The 26686-nt window shown below is 45.7% G+C and overlaps 1 protein-coding gene across 13 annotated transcripts in view; it reads right to left on the bottom strand.

Moving 5' to 3' along the window:
- CAMTA1 (calmodulin binding transcription activator 1) overlaps positions 1-26686 on the bottom strand; it is a 226464-nt gene that overhangs the window by 145180 nt on the left and 54598 nt on the right. For all 13 annotated transcript variants that reach the window (XM_090122995.1, XM_031613527.2, XM_090122998.1 and 10 more), the window contains one exon: positions 17471-17538. In XM_090122995.1, coding sequence (XP_089979121.1) covers positions 17471-17538 — 68 coding nt within the window. The remainder of the gene's footprint in view (positions 1-17470; positions 17539-26686) is intronic.

Raw genomic sequence — 26686 nt, 5'->3', positions numbered from 1 at the left:
GATCAGCCTCATTCAAAACCCTTTATGTCAGAGGAAGAACTTCCATTAGCTTCATGGATTTTGGAGTCCAAACAGAGCCTTTGGCTCAGAGCACTCCCCATGTAAATACAGACTCTATTAGACCTTGCCTAGGGTGCAGCCTCAGAATATCTAAGTGGCACGGTTGCACCAGTTCCATTTGGCTTGTTAGATACAGTTAAATATGGTTCTCCAAACTTTTCCTGTTGGGATAGCATAGCAAAGAAGAGTTATCTGACACACACAGACAACCAACACAGCTACAACCAACCCACTGAAGTTTCTTATTCTCCTCTATCTCCAAATAAAAGATAGAACTCAGGCTCTGAGGTTCATTAGCTGTAAATTCACACTTATAAATTAATTTATTTCAAAGGAATCTGTACAGAAAAGAATTAATAAGGAAGAGTTCCATTACTGGGTGGCTTTTTATTGTCTCTGCTGCTCAGGAGTTTCAACTTTTCAGAATCACAGAACCATAGAATATTCCAAGTGGGAAGGGACCCACAAGGATCACTGCATCCAACTCCTGGCAACTGGGCTATGTGTTCTCAGAATGGGGCCACAATCCCTCAAAATGGGGCCAAAAAGCCTCAATATTCCACACCACGCCCCAGTACATCCCACCATGCCCTCCTTACTGGTGAATTCATGCCTGGTATTTTTTTTGGTCAATAATGGGAATACCTCTCATGCACACAGTTTTTATAATATGACATGACAGAGGAGCTCTTTTCTTTTGACCACAGTAGTAAGCCAGAACTTGTTTTTAGTACCTTTTCATTCGGCTCACTAAACAGGAATATGCTTCTGGAAACTGCTGTCCCAGAGCTCTATCTGTAGTTCAAGCTGCAGGCTAACAACCGTATTTGGAATCTTTTTTTCTTTTAATAAAGTGATAATTCACATGCTGATGGTTTAAAACTCTATCCCAGATTCGAAAAAAAAATTAGAAACAATTTTTATGAACTTCTCAGTATGCCAAGCAATTGAAACCTCCTTGTAACAGTATAGGAAAAAAGCTGGAATATTAAAATTGTCATTAAGTGAAATGCATATGAAATGCTAAAAAGTCTTTTGGAAAATTATTTCTTGATATAATGATGTGCTATAGACCTAAATCTTAGTACAAGGCATGAAGAAGGATGGTTGAATCAACTTTGTCCATTTAAATATAATTTTAAAAGAATTGGTGTTCATCTCTTTCTTGCTCAAGAACCTTTATCAATTTTGTTAGCCCTCATTTAATTCTTATTCCTTGCTCCTATGGGGATGCTGCTTGATTTACTGAGAATTACTTCTTACAACTCATGAATGCTTTAAGCTGTTTCCATATTAATCATCCCAATTCCGTTGTTGTGCTGAGGGGAGTCCATCTCATCTGTATTTCCAAATATACCTAAGGGGTTTCCAGAACTCCTTTGTGTTAACAGTTATTCTGCGTTATTGATTGCTCTCTTGTTGGACACAAATCATAATGCCAAAGACCTACAGCTCTGATTTGGTCAGAAATATTGTATGACAGTCAAACTCGCAGAGATGCTGCCAACGACCATTTCCTAACATTGTGAAAAGCATCACTGCTCTGCAGGAAGGTCAGCAGGAGTTGAGCCTTGCAATATTTGCAAAGTTATTTCTGTCTATGTGAGCATCCATGTGTTTGCACATTTTAAAGACAACATGCATTTGCATGCCCTTAAAATTAGCACCCAGGAAGATGTGCTCAGGCACATCTGTCTGCCTTCGCTCCCATCACTCTTCAGCATGAAAAAGATCTCTTCTCCCCCACAGCCACCAAACTGCTGGTCCTCTACAGATGGAACCGTCACCCCTCCACCAGGTCCTCATGCTCACACCTCCCACGACTCCAGCTGCTCTCGGACATCTCGCTGGGGTTGCCCACCTCCCGAGCTCCATCCCTGCAGCTCTGACTGCACGGTGCCTGGGGCACGTGGCTGAACGCCCCTGGGAGCCCCTCCTGTCTTTCAGATTAACCTCGAGAAGATAATCTATTTATTTATATCAATTTGGTTCCATCAATTAATGATGACAAGGCAATTAACTAGAATGCCAGACAGTAAAAAATAACCACATAATGCCTTCTTCAAAGGAAACCTATTATGTAATCCCAGTCGGTCTTCATTAACACGGAGTATTCCAGTAAAAGGTAGTAATCTAGTTATGGTCTGTGAAATATGGAGATCCATACAGTAATTTTTCAGAATTAAGAGTAAGGTATTTTTAGCAAATGGAAAGGAAACATTTCTGCATTTCTCCTGCAAACCTTTTCCAGATGAAGGAGCGGTGCAGCACTGCTCAGGGAGGCAGTGGGGTCACCATCCCTGAGGTGTTAAAGGCAGATGCATTGGTAAGGGACATGGGCCAGTGGGCAGCATTGGTGGTAAGTGGACGATTGAACTGGATGACCTTAGAGGTCTTTTCCAGCCTAATGAGTTTATGGATCCGTAACGTAACACAGCAGTGCCGCGCAGGCCGTGCGCCATCACCAGCGATGCATTAAGTTGGTCACAGGGCTCAGAGGATCCCGACAGCTCACCTCCCCACACTGCCTGCTCCCTCGGCCACGCTGAGAGCCGGGCTGTGCCCCGGTCCTCCCTCCATCCAGCACTCAGCACTCACCAACATGAAGGAACCCTCAGACCTCACCATCACAGCCCTCAGAGACACCAATGCTCCTTTTTATGCTGATACACGAATGCAAATGCAATCAACCATTTCCCAAACACAGCAAGCTGTTAAGCATCCTTGACTTAAAGTTTATTATAAACTAACTTTCTAAAAAAACCTTGAATTCCTCCGGGACTTTGTTTACAATGCAACTCAATTATTGTTTTATTCGGATGGTTATCGTTTCTTATACCTTCTCAGCTCATCCCATTTCTGAATTTAATTACTTCGCGGTATTTTTAGTTGAGATAAAATTACACGTTTTCAGATTAATTTAGCTGGAGCTGACTTTTAATAATAGCAAATCCTTTTTCCATCGCACCCTAATTTGAGATCATCTAAATGAGTGCGAATCTCTTTTTAAAACCCCACGTCACACCCACATGGCAAGCTGCAATCACAATTTCAAAGCCTCGTGCAGCGTGCCAGACATCTAAGGGTAAATGTTGGCTGACTCTTTAATTAAAGACCCACTGTTTGGCTCTTTCCTCTGTTATTTTCTCAGCTCACGCTGACAGCGAGCAGTCAGGTGATTGCTGTTCCCTACATGCTGGCACCAGAAGCGCTGCTAAAAAAGGCACAAGGCAGGTTTAAAAACACCGACCAAAACAGTTTGTGCTCCCCTGCCAAAAGCAGCATCTCTGGTGTCGGTGTTACTGCACCGTCCTCCCAGGAGCGTCCTTGCTGGGACTGTGCAGCACGCGTGAGAGCCAGCACTGCCACCTCGTCCTCTTCGTTTGAGTAAGAAAGGTCTCTTTGATTAAAAAAGCAACGAAAGGAAAAAAGAAAGAAAAAGAAAATACGGCCCTGTGTATGCGTATGTTGTGAAATTTATGGAAATAATTAAGAAATAATTGAGAAATTTAATTATGATTTTCAATTGGGGGAAAAAGTCTCTTGTGAATACTTTCTTTAACCATAGTTACGTATTCCAGAGCAGTTTCATTTAAAGCTCTGCAGAATTAAACCACTCTGAGGAAAGCGTGGACCCTACATCACATGGGACCTCAAGGAGTTACTGCGATAACAAAACTGCTCCGTAAGGCTCTGAGCTCGGGGATCCACAACAGAAAATCGTGGTGACACTATCACAGAATCATATCATGGAACCATAGGATGGCTGAGGTTGAAGGGGACCTTAAGGCCCCCCCAGTTCCAACCCAATGCCATGCCTGAGTGCTCCCAGCAGCTCAGGTTGCTCAGAGCCCATCCATGGCCTCAGGCACCTCCAAGGATGGGGCACCTTTACTGTCTCAGCAGCAGAACTCAGTCAAACTGCAGCATTCCTGAGGTTCTGTGCAATGTCGAACAAACTGAAACATCCCTGAAATACTGTAAACACCATCTTTAATTTTAGTACAGGATTTCTTGGGAGGAAGATGGTGGGAATGTTTTACTGCCAGGGATGGAAGGGCACACACAATTTATTCGCTCACATTGCAACTGAGCGTTCTGAATAGCAGGGAGTTTGCTTTTTCATGAATATAAAACACTCCCATTACAGTCCGTGTTTCCACGCTGCAAACAACACAGACTGAGGAGCTCAGGTATTCATTGTGCATCCGTCCCACCCAGCACAGCGAGCTGCGCTCCAGTAATGACCGCGATGGAACATCTCCGCATCCACTCAAACCCGTTTCAAGTGCAGATGAGATGACCTTTGTGCTCACCCAATTTCTGCCCTGAATGCAATATGCAGATCTGAGAACCAAGATATGAGCTCTGCCACTTTTCAAACCGCTCAGAATCACAAATCCACAATGCAGAGCACCAGGAAGCAGCTCTAATCGAACCCAAATGCCCAATCCCACCTGCCCACTAAGTTTTGCTGCTCTACATACATAGGGCCCTGTCTCCTTCCCCACCACCTCCTGCACAGCCTCCCTCCCTCATCCCGAGGTCACATCTAAGTACTGCTTCTAATTTTTTCCACTTCCGATGGCATCACAACGCTATTGAGATGTAATACATTTATTATGAGGACTCTCCACCAGCGAGTATTAAAACTTAGGAAAGTGACTTTGCAAATTACCAAACAGTCACTGAGCTAATGAAGCAGGACTTTTAAAGTGACGGAGAAATAATTCCTACATTATAAGATGGCAATCTATTGTGTGAAGAGAGATTTGGCTCAGAGCGAAAGCGCTCCGCAGCATGAGAAATGCTAATCCATACCGAATCAGGCAACAGAGATGAAATAGGAAACAGATTTACTTCTGATGAAGGATGGCTTAGGGAAGAAATAACTTGATAGATAATAATAATAAAAAAGTAGCAATGCTTTGTATGTCATATTTTTACTTTCTTTCAACACCGAATTGCTTCAAGGAAACTCAGTGATGGTTCACAAAGTCCTGGCAGAACTTCCCTCAGATTCAGACGGAACTTTTGAAGTTGTCAAACGAACACATTGCAATGAGTGGCTCCTCAGCAGCAGCAACAACCAGAGTTAATCATTAAAAATAATTTAAAAAAAATCCAAAATGCATCCAAATGTCTGGATGTCACAAGGCCGCTCAGAAGAAATGTAGCAGGGAAGCAGCACAAAAAGCAACAAAACAAAGGCAATAACCCCTCCTCCAACACAACATCGCTCCCATGGAGCAGAAAAAAAGAGGCAGCCAAACCTCCACCTCTCAGAGTGCTTCTCTGCAAAAGAGAAGGTGAGGATTTCAGAAATAAAAAAGCATCAGCGGAGGGGAAGGGAAGCACCAAACCGCTGCTTCTGCTGCCGAGCACCAGCAACGCGCCGAGCCAACACAGAGCACGAGCTGGAGCGGCTGTGCCGGGCAGCCAGCGCCCCGTTGGGCAGCACGTCGCCCCCTTCCCGCGGTGACACACGGATGGTTTTTAGGAGCTTCCCTCTGAATATTGCATAATAGAACTAAGAAAGCGGGACAGTGAAAAAACAACCTGCCTCTCGGCCATGTTTCATCTGAGCATTTCATGACCAGGACAATGTGTTGTTCAGTGAAGCAAATCCTCCCTTACACACAAACTGTTTTCCTGGTAACCGGTCCAACAGTTTCAACCTTTCTCAGCTGCTCACAAATCCTGTTACACAGCGAAGATTTGTACCATAGCTTTAATTTACTTACTGTAAATAAATCCAGCGACTCGGCCAGATCATTTAATGAGTCACCCGGGATACCAGAGGGGCCAGAAAATTGTAATCCTTATTCCAACAGCATGAGGTAAAGCTGTGTGTTATAACCTAAGGTAATGCACCACTAATAACGTCGTACAATTTCAAATAAAACCTCTAAAATCTATTTGGCGTTAATGTCACCTTGGAGTTTAAATCACGGAGAGCAATTAATAGCAGAATGATGTTAGTTTATAAAATTAAGAACTCAAAACATTCCTAAATCAGAGCTCCAGCAGCCACCTGCCAGGAGCTGCGCCAGGAGCAGGGCTGGCTCTGCGTGGCTCTCCCAGCTCCGTGCGCCCCGCGTTCAGCGCGAACGCCGCCAAGCAGCGAGCAACGAGGGCTGCCAGCTTTCTGCCAACGTCCCGCACAAAAGAAATCATTTCTGGAAACTGCTCGATGAATTCCTGCGCGCCCTGCACGCTTCTCTACAAAACGCCCGGCCAACGCCACAAAGAGAGGCAGCCCTCACGGCACCGCAGCTCCATTCATTTCCATGGCAGGCACCTTTAATCATTTTGTAACTGCTCTTTAATGAAGTTGCTTTTTCAACATTCCAGCCCAGCCAAGCCGCCTCCAAAGGATGACGTGACATGCAGGCTCAGCAGTGGCCATGCACAGCAGCGCTCAATGTGAGCATCCCACGGATGTGCTCAGGATGGAGGCCGTGCTCAGCGCCTCAGTGCCAGGAGCCAGCTGCCCAGCTCTGCCTGGGGAACTCTGGCCTCCAACGTACGTGGGATCTTTGAGCTGAACTCAAGTCCTTCCAGCGCCAGAGCCCTTTGTAGGAGAGCACAGACCACCATCCCACCCCACCTCCCAGCACTGTTTAACACAGCCTGCTTTGTCCAGGCTGCAGCCAGAATTGTGATGACACCTCAGATAAGGGGATGCAATAGATGCTCCCAGACGTGCTGTTGAAAGAAGTTTTGTTTCTCTTAATTGAGAGAACCTTTACACATTTTCTTATCACGTAACCTCCTTTATTTATATCTGTGTAAACCAAGTTGTAATATCCTGTTTGCTCTGCACAGCAGCAAAGAGCAAAAGGAAACACAGGAGGCTTTTCAGCTAGTGAGAAAGTTAAGTAAAATATAGGGAACATGCCACAAACACAAAACAAAGTCAATTAATGCATTTGTTACAGGGTGAAAGCGCTGCATAATCTGCCCTTTGAGCAGTTTATTTTAGCTAATTGCTTATCCAGCAAGAAGATCTCCACTGCACGACCCATTTGCTGTGCTGGAGGCTCAGCAGATGAGAAACAAATGGTCACCTTTCAGAGGGCATGAAGATGACAGCATGTGGATTCTTCTATGTACCACTTTGATCCTCAAACCAACAAATGACACCAGCTAAGATAGGAGCACCACAAGAGGCAGCATTTCCCCCTCCAGGTTGAGCAGAGCAAAGTGGGCTTCCTGCAGGATGCACGTGGAAGACTTCACCTCTGCCCACCTCTGCTGCTGCGTTCACCCATCAAACAATTCCACTTGTAAATACTGCGTCCTTCTGTCATCTGTCCTACTTCCCCACCAGCGTCAGATGAAGTGCAGGCAAAAGCAAACGACTTAATACAACATTTGCCAACTCCTCTTTTTTCTCGGCACTGCTGAAGAGCAAGCTGAATGCAGAACTGTCAGCCCTGCTAAGCGTCTTCCAGCCAGCAGAAAGATGGAACAAGTACAGATGTTATTAGTCTCATTAAAATTTTGTAAATTAAACCGCGAGCGTAACAGCCTTATTTGTCTTAATTTAGCTCATCATTGACATTATAACATAAATACAGAAATATCACTAAGGCCAATTCATTCTTACTGGCAGCAGCAGTCAGGGGCACCCCAACGAAGTGCGATGCAGCACTGCTGCAGCCAGGAGTGGAACTGGAGGGGCCAGGATGGCCCCATGGCTCTCCCCCAGCACCAGCAACCTTGTACTGCACACAGCAGCGTTAAACGAGGCCGAAAAAACCCGACAGAACACACCAACGGCGCACGCTGGCACGGTTTGGCTCCCCAGCAGAAAGGTATGACAGCTTTGACAGACTCGATAGATTTTACTATTCATTTTGTAAAAATGCCAGGCGTGTAAGAAGTAAACAAGACACCCTAGGATGATGCACCAGGGAAGACTGAAGTCAGTGCCTTCCAGGTAAGCAGAGCGAATTTCAGGCACACTGGCCAGGTCTGGGCACTGAGCAGACCTCGGGGAGCTGCCTGCAGACCCACTGCTCGCAGGCTGTTGGGGCTGCAGGTTCCGAAGTCACCCAAAGAGACAACAGTATTTCTTGTAGGAAAGATTCAACTTATCACGTTCCATTGGGAGGCTTACGATGGGCTTTTACTGCTGTTTTATTTCCCTCAGAATCAATAGAAAACAATAATCCTACAGCTAAACATAAATCACATTGCAAAACTTGGTGAATGGTCACGTGCGGTGCCTTGGGAGCAGGCATTTTATTTAATTCCAGAACCAGCACAGTTCATGATTTGCAGACTCGCGTTCTGCAGCCAACCAGCGCTGTGGGGCTCTGCTGCCCCACTCATAGCCCCAAGGCTGCTTTGGGAGCTATGTCCTCTGCGAACCCCATCCCACCCCAACCTGCTCTGGGGACACACATTGAATGGCCTCAGGCCCTGCAGTGCCGTGCTGCACACCAGCACCTGCCCAGCGCAGGGCAGGCTGCATGGCAGGCACTGCCCCACAGGCTGAGGGCAGCAGGAAAACACTTATCTTCGTGAACAAACTTCTCTTCTGCCGTAAGCAGTGCCAAAAGCTCAGAGAAGAACCACGTAATTTAACATTCTGACAGTAAATTACAGGAAACAAAAAGGCATGGGGAAAGTTATCTGAGGATGTTAGATTTAAGGTACATTTTTAATTAAAATAAAAAGACCAAAGCTGTGATGCAGTGTCATAAAGCAGATAATTTTACAGCTGGATGATCTCCCTCTGATGTACTGGAAAACCATTTTAAAGTGACATAAAGTTTAACATAGCGGTACATCTGCCTACCCACCAGATTCTACATGGAATTTAAAATTTAATTATTTTCAAGTATTGTTGCAGCGCAAGAACGTCAGCCAAGTGTAACTCCGTGAGAACCTCTGCCAGATTTTTGTAAATCTACATTTCTCAGGACTGAAAAATAATCATCTTAAGATGATTTGGTAATGAATTATCAGTACCATTAAGCAAATCCTGGGGGTTACAGGACTATTAGTGGCATCCTTTCCTATCACCTCCTTGCACGTAGCCAGACCCAGCAAGCAGCAGCTGTGCTCCATGTTGGTTTGTTATGGACATGGAGTTCCCACAGTGGTTTCCTGTAAATACAAGCAGGGGGATGTACAGACACTGCAAAACCAATCTATACCTGCAGGAAAATATATAAAGCCACAGGGAAACAGTATCACACACATAATAGTCAATGGATGGAGCACCGAAAAGCAACAGCAGAGGAATGGAAAAATGTATCCTTAAGTACCTGATGGTGATATCACAACCAGAAGCTGAAGAGGGCATTAATAATGAGTTCTGTTAGAAGGGAGGATTTCTTCTCAGGAAGAGTGGCGGGCAGTGGCACAGGCTGCCCAGGGGTGGTGGGCACCCATCCCTGCGGGTGTTTAAGGGCAGGTGCGGTGCTGAGGGATGTGGGTTAGTGGGCAATGATGGTGGTGGTGGATGGATGGTTGGACTGCATGATCTTAGAGCATTTTTCCAACCCTAACAATTGTACGACTCTATGAATGTTGATGTTGAATAACCCACGGAAGGGACTTTAGAACAGATTTCTTAAAAAACAACAACCTGAGCTAAAATCATCAGCCTCAAGAGAAATTCTAATGGCCTACAGAGTGGAAGGCAAGCGGCCACCAAGCTGGATGAGACAGCACTGAGCACTGAGTGCAACATGGGCGCACGGCGAGCTCCCTCCTGCAGCACAGAGGGCCGCACAGCTGGGGCACCCGCTCATCAGTCATTGTCCATTAGTCGAATAATTAAAGCCTACAGCGCTGCTTACTTTGCTGATTGTATCCACAATTGTCTGGAACAAATAGGCAGTTGGCAATTTGGAAGCAACACATCTAAAATAAAGAATGTTGTCTTAAAAACAAATTCACGCAGAGAATTCCTCCTGGGAGCCGGGGTGAGCGCGGGACGCAGCTCACGGGGACAAGGCCTTCAGCAGGAATCAACACCACGTTCCAGGCCCATGTAGTGACCTCGTGATGATAAACTTCAGGGTTTTGTACGCCAGGGGCAAATCAAAACCAACGAGACCCATCACAGCGCTGCCAGCCCACACACACGTGCCTCCAGCACGGGACAGACGCCCTACACATCCCTCTTCACAACTGCCTTTTTCTACATCAACCCCACTCATGCCATTATAACACTGTAAAATCTTTCCATTTAAATGCAAAACAGATGCAACACGTTAATATGCTCAAAGGAAGTGATGCAAAAGCATCGTCTCCACAGGTAAACACGGTAGGTGACAGTCACTTGTTTTAGCTCTCCACATCCCCATTAAATATTTGTAAAGCACTGTTATGACTCTATAGCCCACAGTGGTGGTTCCTTCCTCAGAGCAGCAGCCAACCTCTGAGCTCCAGCAGAGCCTGCGCTGCTGGCAGGGCTGCAGGATCCCTGTTCCTCTGCAAGGAACAAAGCAGGAACCCACCAAGGAAACACACAGAGCGTTTCCATCTGCACAGGCAGCAGCACGGACCTCAACATCGAATACACAGCTCTTATAAAACATTCATCTCCCCAGCAGGCAGGGTAGAACACGTATCCAGAGATCCCACACGCAGTGGAGAATGCACAGCAAACAGAAAGGGAAAAGGAGACATCTGCAAGGTGGGCTCAGCTGTGGTGATATCCACAGGTCTCAGCTCCACCATGGATCACCTCAGTTATGGCATCCTGCTTGGCTTCAGCGTCAGGAAGAACAAGGCAAATATGCCTGCTGGGCTACAAATGTCACCCTTCCTGCTGCTTCTCTGGCAACAGCACTGAAAAAGCCTATGATTGCACCTGATGATCTCAGCTGCGAAAGCACGTTTTTCCACAAACTCAAAGAGAGGAGGAAGAAAACAACCAGAAGCTGAAGCTAGTGCCTCACAACTGGGAGAAAAAAAAGCCTTCTGCTATTCAGGTACACAAGAATTGAAAATAGAAACTCCTGGCTTGAGGGATGAACCTTCTGGGAGGGAAAAAAAAAAAGGAATAATCACACATTTCTGTAAATATCCACCAAGACCATCACCCATTGAGAGGAATCAGCACAGGAGATCACAAGCACAGCAGCGTGCACGGGAACAGCACATCTGTCAAACACACCAGCTACCTGCTTAGCAAACGATTCTTCATTGCACACGAAGATAAAGCCGACTCATTACCTACACGCGCTCTTATTCAGCACAAAAATGAGTCTCTGCAGTGAGCTGCTCATCTTCTGACAAACACGGTTTGTTATACAAATCAATTTGTATTCTTCAAGTCTGAGTAGCAGGTCCTTCATTATGCACAGCTCCCCTCCATCGAGTTCCCTGGCTGTTCCTCACACGGTGCTCGAACACTTCTAGAATTTTAGCATGCTCTTACTAATACACCCGAGTGCAGTTGAAATCATGCTATACTGATGATAAATATCACACTGCTAACGCTGCTCCTGTCTGAAAAGGGAAGGATCCACATTCCTGACACGACATGTCTTTCCCCTCGGAATTTAAATCCCAGTGCCAGGTTTCCTGGAGGAAAAGAGCCTTTGTCAATAAATAATCCCATAAATAGTTTGTTTTTAATCAGCCAGTATTTGCAGGCCATTGGAATGCAACAAGCAGTCTCAGATGACTTCTGTGTGTTGTTTTTGATGCAGAGAATGTATTGGAGAAGTGAGAGAATATCATTAAAGGTTAATTATGAGCAACTTAAAGGTTATTTTTGCATGTCTCACCTCCTGGACAAAAGATGCTTCTTTACTACGGTACCAGAATATCAATTAAGTCATCGAGCATTTCAAAACAGGACAAAGGTTTTAACTCCGTTACTTTCCAACACAGTATGAACCAGTACTGCTTCCCTTCTGCAGCCCTCACATACTGCACAGGCTAAGCATCTCCAAAACCATCCCTACTTCCTGATACTTTTCAACCTAGAAACAAGGTACATAAACGTGTCAGGCAGTCTGGTTCTGGCCACCAGGAGACCAAAACAAAATCTCTTTTTATACATTTTTAATCTTCCTCCTGCTTTGAGCAGGACAATAGCAGCCACTGTCTTACTCAGCTTATGGTCCATTAAGCCCAGGCCACACAGTCCAGCATGAGGACTCAGCCTTTGAAACCCCAACCAATCTCTTGCTCCCCATTATGTTTTATCAAGAAAGAATCAGAGCCTTGCCAAATTCTGAATGCCCGTTTTGTCTGAAAAGAAATGCTACGTGTTTTCATGGACCGTATCTATCGATGGGACAAGCTTACCAAAGGCTGGGCTGAAGGCAGACAGCAGTTTGCCTAATAACTCAATCACTGTATTATCAGATAATTGCTTTTCCTGATGAGTCCACGTTTTCCAGGGTTCAGTGTCCGTGGCAGGACGGGCAATGCTGCAGATCTGCAGCGCTGTCCTTCGCAGTGATGCCGCTCTCCTGAGTCCCCAGTTAAATATTAAGTGAGACAAGTTCTCCAGTAGCACCAGCATTCACCTGCTGTCCTACCTGAATAATTCATGGGGAGCATTTGAATGAAATACTTAGAGGGTGAACAGATCTGGGCCACGCATTCTGATGGCTACCAGCAATTTTGCTATTAGGTCATTTTAGAACAAAAGGAATGAGCTGTTGAAAGAATTAATTATTGGCTTCTCAACTCTCCTGGACCACGGGGGCTAAAAATCTATACAAATCAATGCCTATTAAAACCATCCCCATACAGTTTATCCTCTTCAGGGAGGAAAAAAAGAAGTAGGAAATACTGAGCAGTAAGAAGAAAGTGTTTAGAGTCATGAAATCTTTAAAGTGTAAAAAGAGATGTGCCATATTTAGCAGGGATTATGTCAAGCAGCATCCCAAGCTAGAAAAAGCTGACAGCTCACACATTTCCTTTCATGGAGGAAAAATAGGTCATACAGGACCCCAAACATGTAAACAGAATTGTCAACAACATGAGCAGAAAGCACAGAACTTCAGCATTAGGCATGGGGAAGGTTGAGAATCACACATACTATGGAACGTATGAGCTGCGTAAGAGAGGGAGGACCTTCAAAGCGTGCGTTGGATCTCTAAAATGAGTTTGAGTACTGTTATTTCCGAGAACAGGAGATCAGATATCCTGGAACCAATCACAAGCACCGTGCTGTTGTCTTCATGCGACCTCCAGCCAACGTAATGCACTGCTGGTACCTCCGTTCCACTCCATTCTGCTTACCCCCTCCAGGACACCACGGCAGCAAAGATAAATAAATAAATACATAGATGCCATGATGGCACTTCTTCAGGCAAAGTCTTGAGAAGTCCTTTAGAGCTTTTCACCAATTGCATCGAGCTTCAGAGCCAGGGAATTCCGGGGCTTTTCTCCAACAGTTCACTCATGAGCTGTCAAAAATAGGTGCAAACTGCAAGAGAGACTGCTGCCTCTTACTGCACAGCTGAGAGATCAGGGTGAACTACAGCAACGCTTTTGATGTGAACCAGCAGCCAAGTAGGTTGAGTTTAAAAAGGTTCATGCAAGGGGTTGTGGGTACCTCGTATTTTGATGACATCAAGTTTTGAAAAGTTTATAATAATAAAAAAATACTCATAGAGGGATGTGGAGGAGAAACACATTTTGTAACTGAATAATTACATTGAGAAAACCACAACAAATACAGTGTGACACAATGGCTTCAGCATGGAGCACACTGGAAAGCTGGCTTGCAAAGCAACAAGCTAACAGTAAATTAGCAATACAGCACAATTGTTTTCAGTCTTCATTTAAAGCCAACCTGAGTTAATCTCACTTTAATGACACAGGAAATGGAAATTCCCTTAATAAAATAAGTTATGAATATTTATTACTCTATTTTTTTTTACCTGAAAATTGAATAATTCAATTAATTCTACTATTAATTATTGAATACAAAATTAATATACTGCAAAATCTCAACTTATCTTTAGAAGCCCCCGGCAATCTCTGATAAAAATGGCTGTCGGAGATAGGATGTAATTGTGATATATGTGTGTGTGTGGAGCTGCAGAGCCCAATGGAGGACTCGGTGGCCTCACTTGCAAGAAGGAAAGCACTCACAGGTGAGAGGAGCTCTGCTGCTCCCCGCCAGATGCTGCCAACGGAGCGAAACCTTCCTGTGCTGCTGTGATGAAGCAGGTCCTGACAGCTTCGTGATTTATTAGGTCAGAATTTATCAGTAGGAAACGCTGTGCGGCCCTACTGTCCTTGTCTATTAAATGAAAAGCAAGGCTTGTTTTCCTTAAGCCGGGAGAGGGAAATAAAAATGCTAAAAATAACCCAGTAGGTAGCATAAGTAAGACTAAATTACTGCAAATAGATACTGACAGCGTATGCAAATCGCTATTGATTTGTATGGGTGTGCTGCAACTGAACTTTCTTTTCGTTCCCGAAATATTAATCATTGCCAAGTCTCGCTGCCTAAAAACAGCACTCAGTTCCTTTCAGGGCTGAAAATCCGCATCTGGGAATTTCCCCAACCACTTCACATCTCAGTGCAAATGAAGGCTTATCGCAGTGTCAGCTTCTGGAAGTGCTTCCCAAGCAGCTCCCATCTCCCAGGCTTTGCAGCAGCACGGAGCAACTTCTGTGCTCCTGACATTTGCTTTTTGGAGCACTGGAGCCCCCCATGTCCGTGTGCATGGCTGAAACACCCCAGCTCCGTCCCCAGCTGAAAACTGACCTCACAGCAAATACAGGCAGAACCACACCGGATATTGCCAACACTTCTGATGTACACCTCATGCAAACAAAGACAGGTAATTAGAGAAGGTGCTGGGAAGCAAATTAGTAAAGTAAATCCATGGAACAGAACTTTCTGGATGAAGAGCGTCAGCTTTGTCATTGAAATTCCAATGTAAATAATGATTAAATTCTACTTGATATATAAATGTCAAGTAATTTTTGTTAAATGATTTGCATTCAAACTTGGAAATGTCAGAGATTGCAGTATTGCTGCATTAGCAAAAAAAGCTTTGCCAATTTGCGCTGATGACTGGAATACCCACTGTGGATTATCTGGCAAATTATCAACTAACCAAACACCATCACAAGGAAACATCAAGGTCGGAGCACAGGGAGAGACTTGGTAATTTATGTTGATAAACTGGAAAGCATGAAAGACAGTTTTAATAATATTCCAGTATATTTATTAGCATATTTCATCAACTAGAGTCGTCTAACGAGAAGTTTCATAAAAAAGCCATTTTAGAGACCGTTAAAAGTTTCCTTATAGCTCCCTTAATGTCATCAAGCAGCCATAGGACAACCGTGTCTGACTGGTACCGTGCTGTAAGCACTGAAGCTTCTCAGTGAGACAGATCAGGATGTTGAGCAATTGCAGGCGCACACCTACGGCTCGGAATAAACTCTCCCCTCTTCTCCCACCGCATGCATTAAGTTCAGCAATCAGACATTTCAGAACTCGCTGCCTGCCAGGTCACGCCGCACTGAGCCACCAGTGACAGATCCTCTGCAAGAGGTTCAACCCGACTGCAATTAAACCCAATATCCAACATTCACGGATCTTGCTCTTCAATATCCAAATTCCAGGATACGCAACCAAGCGTGAGATTGCAATTATCCACATTTACAAGGAGCCCTAAGTAACACCAGGTTACACTTAAAACCAAGGCCGGATGGTGGTTTTTCAGCAGGCAGATATCCAATATGTTTTTGTGCACAGAGGGGTAAGTAGGCGAACAGGCAGCTCCCAGCCCTCCTCCTACCCACTCCTGGCCAAGGGGATCCTACAGCACGCTCCCAAAACACGCATCTGCCCGCTGCTCCCTGTGCACACAGGGCACAGATGCCAACCTGATCCTGAAGCAGCTCCTTGGGTCAGCTGGAGCAAGTCTTCTAGCAGTGGTTCCTCAAATCATGCTATATATCATTTTATTAAGAAACTCTATAAGTGTCAGTGGTACAATTCATTTTTATTAAATTTCTGAAAGGAAATTAGAAGCACCTACAGCAGCAAACAAAGAATGGGGAATGTTCCAGTTCAGTGCAGGATCGATGTCATTAATTCCTTAATACCAAGAACTCTGATTGTATGATCTCAGCATTTAACTGCTCCAATTAATTATAATAATAAAAGAAATTTTAAAAAAAAATCAAAATTAGCTCAACAATTTGGGAAGGTCCTTGAACAGCCATCACAACTCTGTGTCTGCTGGGACGTTATTTCTTTCAAGTGTAAACATGCAGGTATTCTAATATTAATAGGAAAGTATTGCCATGCATTGCCTTTAGCAAATCTAATTCTTAAAGTCATAAAACACTACCACAAACACAATAATCATCTCCTTTCTTGAATGATGCCATGTGCACCCCAACTTCTTAACCTGTTTTCTGGCCAATTAATGGGCTCATGAGGAAAAAGGTCAGCAAGAAATTACTCGGCCTCATTTCTGAAACTCGGATTACCAGCCAGGTCAGAAAATAACCTTTTCTAACGCTATCATATTAGCTGATGTATTGCAGCCAAGAAGCGGAGTGAAACAAAGCATTTATGCACACCAAAGACACACACACAAAAAAAAAGACAAAAAAAAGAGATGAACCTCATTGCTGTCATCAGCAGAAAAGGTCCATTTACTGCATTTCTTGGCCCTTCAACCAGAACAGAGAACCATTACAGGAAACAATAGGGGTTTCCAATTTGGAAGGTGGGTTTGGAATAGAGGGGTGGGGGGGTAAAAAAAAAAAAAAAAAAAAAAAAAGGCAATGTAATTTTACCGTGTTACTGATAAGTAACAAAACTTTGTGAGTCTTAATGCAGCAAGAAATAGCAGAAAAACATCTGCAGTCTAAACTTAACATACCAGAGCCCATGGGACGGGAGAAGTTAAACATTTATGGCAGTGAGAAGAATACATGACATTTACTGAATAATAAACTGCAAACATGTCTGTTAATTTGGCTTTTTGGGATCTCCTCACCATCAAACACTTAACCCCAACAAGAAAAACACCAAAATGCAAACAATCCCAGAGAATGCATTTTAAACAGGCAAAGCACAAGGGAAGGCTTTGTGCTTTTTTATTTATTTAAAGTTCGAGGCTGCAGGGAGAACTGCTGAGATAAATAGCCTGCAACCTCACTCAGAGCCTTCAAAATCCGCTCATCTGAGGATACAATTAAATGTTCAACAATCAAGTTAAAACTTTAACCTGTCAAGATTGCAGCTGTTCTATTTTTAATCAATCTGATTTCATTCAATAAAACGCTCATTAAGTCAATTAATGAGACTTTGGTGTCACAAGCCATCAAGCATGACTGGGAGTTTTCACTTTGTGGCCAACGGATTGATTAGCAAGTCAAGTAGTCAGTGGAAATCAGTCAATGCACATTTCACAGGCGGAATTATTAGCAATGTTACCTTGTTTTAGGGGAAGTTGTTAGCCATTCTTCATGCTTTTCAAACGTTATTAAATAAGCTGCAATTTCCTGAAAAGAAACGCAGAAAAAGAAAGTTATTGGTGTGGCTGTCCTGGAAAACTGGGAGTTTTATAACACAGAACCCTTCTGAACGTCTTCACCTTCAACAAGCGCAGTCCCAGCTCTGCCTGCGACTCAAAGCAAGCTTCACACTCACGTCTGCCTTCTACCATGAAAGTTCCTACAGCCTACAATACGAACAATGCATTTCTGTCTGTGAACTGGGACCTTTGAAAATCGTTCCAGAACACCCATTATTATGGTTAAAAGCGCATCTATTTCCTATTCCCCGCTCTGCTTCAGTCGTGTCACCAAGCACAGACCCAGAGCCTTGCGCACAGCCTGCAGCACAGCCAGTCTCAAAGAGCAGCAAGGAAGGCCGAGGCAGGCGGGCAGCGCCAGCGCTGGGGCCCGGCCTGGGAGAAGGGAAGGCAGTGCAAACACGGACACTTGAAGCTAAATTAAATATTTATAAATAGAACAACATCACTGCGGAGAGAATTGCTGAATTATTAATTGTTGCCATAAAAAGCCGGTGGGTGACATCCGCATCAGTGCTGCTCCCGCCTGCAGGACCGCACGGCTCCAGGAGCCCGGCTGGGACGGGGCGCAGCCCCACGGGCCCCAGGCACGAGCTGTGGGTGCAGGGAGCCGTGCGGGGCGCTCGGCTGCGTAACGCCAGCACACGGACCGCACTGCCGACCACGGAAGGATTTTCTTGTTTAAATGAGAGTTCTGTGTCAGGGTTTTATCTGTGTAGCACCAAAGCTAAAAAAACCCGCAGTGCTCTCCAACCAGCTGGCCCAAGCATCTGCTGGAGCCACACAACGCAATTATATTACTCCCAAACGAGACGTAAAAATATCTTGTTTCCAATACTCTTGGTTTTAAGACTCATCCATAATGTCCTCCGGGTGTTTCAGCGGTGCCAGATCTCCGCGCTCTGTGCTTTATTAGAGCTGTGTGAATGTCATATTAATGACTCCTAACCAACATGTTTACACTGCAAATAAATCCTCCCAGAACCCCCCGCACCACAACCAGCACGCGTCTGCCTTCCCAACACACAAACCTGCCACCAGCAGCCCCAGAAAGACGCAGTGAGGTTGGGCAGCTTTGCACCAACTTTGCATTGCGGGATCCCGGCCTGCGGCCTCCAGGAGCCCCGCGGCTGCACGCAGCACCCGCACCCAAAGGCAGAGGCTCAGAGATGCAGCGGAGTTCGCAGCACCTGCGGAGCGAGACGGAGCGCCTCGCTGGCGCAGCCCCACGGCAGCCCCTGGCAGATGGTCTGGATAGGCAGGCATTTGAAGAAACAAATCCCTTGAATGCGGAGATGGGGATGAGGCTGATTCACCCTCGACATCCTGCAAAAATAGGCAGGTTCCGAGGGTTTCAAATTAGCAAAGGATTGTGCCTATTCTTACATTTGTTTACCATGAGGAGAATGAAAGAACTGGTGGCTCCCATGGCAAACCAAAGCTGTACCATGGCACTGTCGGCACTAAAAAGCAAAGCATTTCGGGCTCATAAATCAAGGTCTCAACCAAAGGCTGATTTCCTTCCCCTTCCCAGCTGGCCAGAGCACCGCATGCTTGAGATCTTCATCCCCAAACTGTCAGGAAAGAAAAGATCTGCAGCAACAAAATGTTGCTATTTAGAGGCAGAAAAATTGTTTTCCCTCACCTCCACTCTGCTGACCTGGACTCGCTCAGCACATTTCAGCAGACAAAAGAATAAGTAGATTTAAAGTCTCCATTATCATCCCACTCGGACAAACGGAAGCGTCAGAAATAAAGAATGGTCACATAACTGAATGTGTGCGGGAGGCGCTCAGGCAGCTCCTGCCTTTGTAAGTAGGCTTTTCTTTCTCCAAGTAGCCACAAAGAGCACAAGAAAAGTGTGGTGGTGCATCTGAAGGCAAAAAGCACTTCCTCAAAACACCGGAGCGTGCTGGCTGAGGTCACCCAGCTCAGCAGGCAGGGCACAGCAGGCAGCACCGCAGGGCCGTTTCATTAAACGCACCATCAGTGCATTTTCTCCTCTGAAACTGCGACCTGTGTCAGCCCAACAGCAGCAGAAACAGCAGCCCTGCAGCAGCTCAGCCTCACTGCCCAGAGCTGGCCTGCGACTTCCTACAGCTGCAATCCATGTGTGTGCAGTGAATGCAGGGGAATCGGCGCTGCAGGCACACGAGTGACCAGCAGAAACACACGTGTACGTACGCGCTGGGTGCTGCTCAGGGGGGCGTCCCGGGAGCTCCTGTCCCTGCTCTGGTAATACGGAAAACAAGGGCTCCAACCAGACCCAGAGCTAGATGTTCAGACGATTCAAAATGCATAATTCAATTCTTCTAACAGGATAAAAGCGGGATTCACATCAGCCAGGATAGGAGTTCCCAGAGGCCTTCTGCTTAATGATACATTACAGCCTGATTTCCCTCCTCCAGAGGAAATACCTTGGATAACAAGGAAAACTGAGCTCACAGCAGCAGTATGAATTAACACGTACAGCAAGAAGGCACAACGCCCTCCATGTGCTCCTCGTACACAGAGCAAGGAGTCACGCAATGGGGGAAGCAGGATGGGATGTGCAGAGAGCACAGCACAGCCCAGCAGTACGGCCAGCAGCCCCTGCACACAGCGTGGGGCTCAGCACAGCACCTCCTCCTGCCCCATCTGCTGCAGAATGAACCTCCAGCCCCACTCCCCACTGCCACAACTGCAAAGAGATCGGGTCCAGAATACACAAAATCAAAGCATTTCATTTCAGGAGTGCTGCTGCTAAAATGGCTGCAAGTTACCCCAGTCAAACAACTCCACACGACGCAGAGCAGAAACAAGCAGAAATTCCTATTTACAGTTTGACACCTATGTGCCAACTTCTGTCACTACATAAGCAACAAGAATCTGGGAAAATAATCTCTTGTCTACCACCTCACATTGTAGCAGAACCGCAAGAAACAGATGACTCAGTGATGCTCAGTGATACTTGGAGCGAACACTTGGGAAAAAATAGGCAGACAAAAAAGAAGAGCTTTCAGCAGAAGGCATGAAGTGAGCAGGGCTGGTTTCCCCAGCAGTGTGGGCAGAAGGCTCAGGGACTGCTGGGTGCCCCACAGCATGGGGAGAGCTGGGATGGGGCAGGGCAGGGGGAGCGAGCCTGGAAGAACAGATGGGTGCAGGGAAATACTGCTCAGGTGGAAGGGAGACGTGCAGCTGTGTAGGCCATGGGACAGATGCTGAAGGAGTGCCTGGTGCTAAAGCAACATTCAGCCTCACATCGTGACCCCTCCAAACCCAACTAAAGTAGTAAAGACTGAAATTTATTTCACCAAGCCAACAGCAGCACTGGCAGCTCGGGAGCTGTGGAGCAACCCTTGATGCAGTCACATTACCAGTGAAATAAATTAATGCTAGAAGAGATAAGCAGACAAAGGGAATATCTGTACCTGCAGCGATGAGATGCACCAGCTAACCCAATGCAGCAGAACGAGCGATGGAGAGCCGACCTTTCAGAAAGGAACACATGCAGCAATGAAAGCACAACAGGGGATTTGCTTGCAGGACCTCATCCCACAGCAGCAGTAGATGGAGCCAGCCAACCTGCTCCCCCTCTCCCAGACCAAACCTAAACCTGCTCTGGGTTTGCTCCTCTAGCATTCATACAGGCACCACAGCCATTCCCATTTCAAAGCTTCTCTTACTTGCACATGGGCTGAGGGTGCCCTTAATCTCACAGCTGATCAGAACTTGTTTTTGGCAATCACTGCAGCTTTTCATATGTGGAATTTGAAAAAGAAACCAGGTTTCCAATTCTGGATAGAGGGAAGGGTACACCTGCTCAGACTTTTCTCATACACAGATTAGGAAAAACATCTGGCTTGGCCAAGCAGAAAGTGGTCAGACATGGAATTTCAACAGCAGCATGAAGATGGCTGTTGGAAACACGTGGCTTTGCAGCACAAGCAGGGCCAGTAATGAAGATTCAGTATTCATCAGCTCTGTTCATGCACCACTTTATGACACCAACAGTATTTTTCCTTTAGAAAAGGGGGAAGAAATAGATTTATCACTACGAGACACAAAGTCATTAAATAATTAAAAACAAAACTATATGCACAATAAAAGCTCTCTGATTAAAAAAAAAATCCCTGCATTTTAATGTGTGTTAATTCCCCTAATGATTCACTCTATATGTCTTACAGGGTCAAATCAATGTCTTCACAAAAAATTCAATTAAATCCCATTCATCCTATCTTCCAGGCGAGCCATTGTTTGCACTTGTATCCTATCAAACCACCTCTCAGTCGCTTCTCACCCAAGATTACAAACAAAAGGCAGCGTGTCAGCAGCAAGGTCAGAAGAGAAAGACCCAGGCTTTGAAAACCCAACTCTGTCCTCATCTGCGTTGTTTAATTATCAGGAGAGAGAAGCCAAAAGGACGCAATGGCCACAGTTCCCTTTTCCCCACACCCGTCTCTCCCCAGACAATTTACTGTCAGTGCTGTGTGAATGCATCACAGAGCTGTAAGCTGCTCTCTCCAGCCTCACCGCAGCCGCCCTGTGCAGGAGTCCCACTATGAAGCCCGGTGGAACCTGAGCAGTGCAATCAACTGATCTCACTACGGCTGCGGCCCAGTAGGGCAGCAGTGGCAGCACCAGAACAGCGCCCTCCAACCACAGCACGTGGCTGCAGCTTCTCAGCTGCTTCAATATTTTAACAGCGCAGATAACAGCACGGAGCTGCAGCAGAGCCGACCCACCTCCTGCACGGCCCCAGCACAGCGCTCCTCACCTCACCTGGGCAGTGTGTGGACAAACGTTCCTTCCCACAAAGCTCCCACCTGTCTGGCAGGGCCACTGCTTTTATTCTCAGCTCCCACAGCTGCACTGACAGACCAACAACTGAACATCCTGTGTGCTGCAGAGCAGCCGCCGCTCCGCTTAACAAGGCTGGGAAAGTTAGAGGAGGAGTGAAAGCATTTTCCATACTCCCTGAAGCTGAGCTCCTGCTCTCCTCAGCTTCCTCAGGGCTTGTCATGGCATCAAACAAAGAATAATGACTAGCTCCACAGGAGCTATTCTGTCAGCATTTAGCCTCATGTCACAGATTAATTAGAAATCAAGCACGCGTGCCTGTGATCCTGGGTTGCAAAGCATCATCTTACCCTCCAGGAACACCTTGCTGGAGAAGGACAGGAGCTGGACGCCTGGCAAGCAGCCGTCAGCATAGAGCATCACATGGCAGCCATGCTGCCAGCATGCAGCCCTGCACAGGACATCAGCTCTGAGCGAGGAAGGCGCCGACGGGCAGGGATCCAACACTGACTGACTCCAGAGGAGCCCATTACTCATCGTGCTTGCAGGAAAGCTGCAGACTTTATTCTGCTCTGAGCTGAAAAAGTTGCAGCAAAACAAAGACATCGTTTAGAAGAAAAAATAAATTAAAAAAGAGCTATAAAAATGCTCTGGGATTTGCAATAAACACCCCGCCTGGCAGAAGGCAATCTCAGTCTGAAGGAGATGCATACAGGCAATAATCCTGTACGGCCAAACCCAGATTACTGCGTGCACTCCTTGGCTTGAGCTAATTGTACTTGATGCACTCAGTCCAGCCTCCACTTGTTCAAGGCACAGCTCTACATCCCGCTCCCCTCCCCCTGTTTTTTTCTTTGCATCTTCAAATGCATCAGAGATTCCCACCTGACCTCTGTAAAGTGAAAAAAGAACCTGGAACCAATCTGCAATTCCCAGCATTTGTGCCAGTTACCTTAGGCTACCTATGTTGTCTCTAAGTAATAAATCAGTAGTTTAAAAACAATGCCTAAATTTCAAGCTAATAATTTGTATGAATTATGCACATCCAAATTAATAAACTTGAAATATATGCATGTTTTAAGAGAAAGCATGAGAGCTCGTATGCATCTCTGAATTTATACCACAAAGCTAATAAAATTGAGATCTCTTAAGCAAGCACATTTATCCTCTTAGGAAATCTCCATGTCCTCACTGATACAGAGGCAAATTCCAGCTCACAGATCCTTTATTGTCCTTCCACTCTGAAATAAAAATACAAATTTGTGATGATTATGGAGCATCTTCTCAGCTGGGATCAAGCAGTTCTCATTTCCTAGCAGCCTCCATCCTCCAATCCATTAATATTCTGAATATTACAAATAGAAGCAGATCTGAAAGCCACATGCAGCGAGCTCTCACTATCTTGTTGAGATCAGTGGGACAGCAAATGCAATACGACTGCATTTGTCCAGTTGTTTCACCTAAAGGAACCATCAAGAATAGGGAGGAATGTCACTCAGTAAGCAGGAGAGGAACCGGAGCACAAGCAAAGCAAACCAAACTTTTCACTACAGACCTGGGAAGCACAGGTGGGGTCGGTGCAGTTTGGCAGGTACCTACCAGCAACAACACCCTTTCTGAACAAAATCTTTGGTTTCTTTTGCACTCTGTGTAAGAAATGTGGGTACCACTGAGCGACATGGCACGGGCTGCCCCTACAGACAAAGGAGAAAGAAATGCACCATCGCCCTGCTGGGTTTCCATCTCCAAGCACCTGAAAGCAAGCTCACACATCACCTTTTCCATTGTGAATGAATTAAAGACAAAAATAAATTAAATCTTCATTTAAAATGCATTTTTCTAGTTGAGTAAGGGTACACCAACTAATGCTCTATCTAATGAGATAGGAGCTGGGTTTTATCACCCCTGAAACTGTGGGGTCAGCCACAGTCACTGCTGCGTGCATCGCAGCGGGGTGAGCGCTGCTGCCCTCCCTCTGCTGCAGCCCTGGGGACGCTGCCAGCCCTGTGTGTCCATTCAGCTGCCTGTGCCCGGCAGGAAGGCCATCCCATCCCATCAGCACAGGGCTGACATCCTGCAGCAGTGCTGGGACAGCAGGTAAGAATAAAGCCATGTGGAAACCGCATTTGGGCTGGGAGATATACGCCTTATTTCTTCCAGTTACAGAAGACAACGAGTGGATGGATTTCAAACAGTAGGATGTTTTCATTAATAACAATGTCTTACTAACCATCTGTTAAAGGTCCATACTATTAATTTAACAAAAAAAATTGAATAGATTACTCTTACAGTTTTCAATTAAAGTACATGATGTCTTCAAACTGCAACCTTAATTAGACATTATAAGATGACATTTAGAAATCCTGAGCTCTGATTAGCTGATAAAGTCATCTGACTGTGAAGAAGTTCCACAATAATGTCATGGCAGCAAGTACTCAATCTGCTGCCGGGATGAGAGTGCGACGAGTCAGCACGAGAGCGGCCGACTTTAACTCTTCAACACGCAGGAGAGTGAAACAGCTGGCAGCCCTGGAATAAAACCAGCCTCAAACACACACACACGTTTGAGATGGAAGGGACCCTTAAAGACCATCTCCCAACACCCCTGCAATGAAATGATAGGTTATCCTCAAGGAAAACTTACAGGGAGAAAGAGGAACAAGCAAAGAATGGCCCTTGCCCACCCCCCAGCCAAGCTGCAGTGGGTTCACACCAACACTTAAACCCTTCCAAAGGGATTTCCTGGAAATGGAGAACTTCACACACTCAGCTGGATGCGCCCCATGGCATCCCCATTCCAGCACTTCCTGACCTGAGAAGTTGCTGGAGATGTTTATTACCTGAGGGGAGCACTGATGGAGTCGTGCAGACCGCAGGGCTCAGTGCAGAGCTAAGCCAAGCAGACAGGTATTTGCTTGGAGGTCAGCACGGTTGTACCTCTCCGTGCTTAGTCCCTGCCACTCCATCTTAAAGTGGCAAGTGGACAACTTAAACGCTTTATTTTCAAAGCCAGACCTGGCATGAAGCAACCAGAATGAGATAAGAAGTAATTTCCACTCCAAACCATGAAAAGGAGAAGGAAGAAAAAATTAATCAGTCAAGTGAGTGATGGTTAAAGAACACCTGAGCTGAACGAGATCTGCCCAGCAACTTTACCTGCCCGCTGCACACAAATAACAGCAAACATGCACAAATGGACCTTTGTGACAGCACAGACACAGCTCTGCTCAAAGGCACCGTGCTGGATGTGCCTGCATCGGGCCTCCAGTCAGCGCCGGACGGCGCTAAGGTGGATTTTAGCCTCAGGTCCTAAACTGAGGGACAGTCAAATAACAGTGTGGCATTCAATAACAGTCTCTGGCAACTGGCAAACACCCCCAGCCATTACACAACTGAATCACCATTCCTTAAGGGACCTCAGCCCACCCTGCGGTGTGACAGGGCGCGGGTTCTGCTGCACCCATCCGCGCCCCCGGAGCTCCGTCTGCTTTCCTGCCCCCCACCTCCCAAACTCTTTCCCCGCTGAGGGCTTAGGCTGTTCTTAAGCACCTCCCAGTCAGTACCTCGTGTTTTTATTGTCTTCTTCAATCAAGAAAGATAAATAGAGAATATTTAGCTCTTCTGGCTTTTTTTCAGTACAACAGCAAAGTTAATTTAAGTTGGATGAGTAGTAACTGCAGTAATACTTCAGGCAGTATCCGTGTTATTAATTTAATCTTTTCCCTCCTTTATTCAGGTTTAAGTACCACATCATCAGTAAATGCACTAAGTTTAACGTTTTATATTCTGTCTAAATTGGAAGAATTCAAACTCACTTGATTTCCATTTTTTAATGGCAAGCACGAGCTCATTGCAGGTAAGGAAGTGCTTAAAGCTAAACCCCTATCAATGGAACAATCCGATAGCAGATATTAGAGGAGATCTATAGCAAGGGAAAACTGCAAAGCTATTTACATTAACTTCTGTCAATACAAACGGGCACATTCTCTGCTGAAAGGCAATTTCATCTGCAGAATCAAGGCATTGCTCTCATAATCCTCGAGCTTGCTATAGACTTTTCATTAACAGCAATAAATGTATAAGGCTATGCAGGCTCATGAAACGAAGGCTTATTTATGGGAAGCTGATACATACCCACTTGTAAGAGCGCTGAGGTGCAACTCCTCGATGCCTTTCCAGTTCTGAGCCTACACGAGGTGGGAATACCAGCACCCCCAGCTCTGGCAAGGAGCCGTCAGCCTTCCGCCCCATGACTGGGCAAGGTTCATTAGAAGGAAACTATCAGTGGTAATTGTCCCTTCCTACATATCCTTCACTCCAATATCCTCTGCCGTAAT

The sequence above is a fragment of the Phasianus colchicus genome, chromosome 22, assembly GCF_987193195.1.
Source record: "Phasianus colchicus chromosome 22, bPhaCol1.hap1.1, whole genome shotgun sequence".
Taxonomy (NCBI): domain Eukaryota; kingdom Metazoa; phylum Chordata; class Aves; order Galliformes; family Phasianidae; genus Phasianus; species Phasianus colchicus.
Note: the sequence above shows the minus strand (reverse complement) of the source record. Positions and strands in the feature narration are given on the sequence as shown.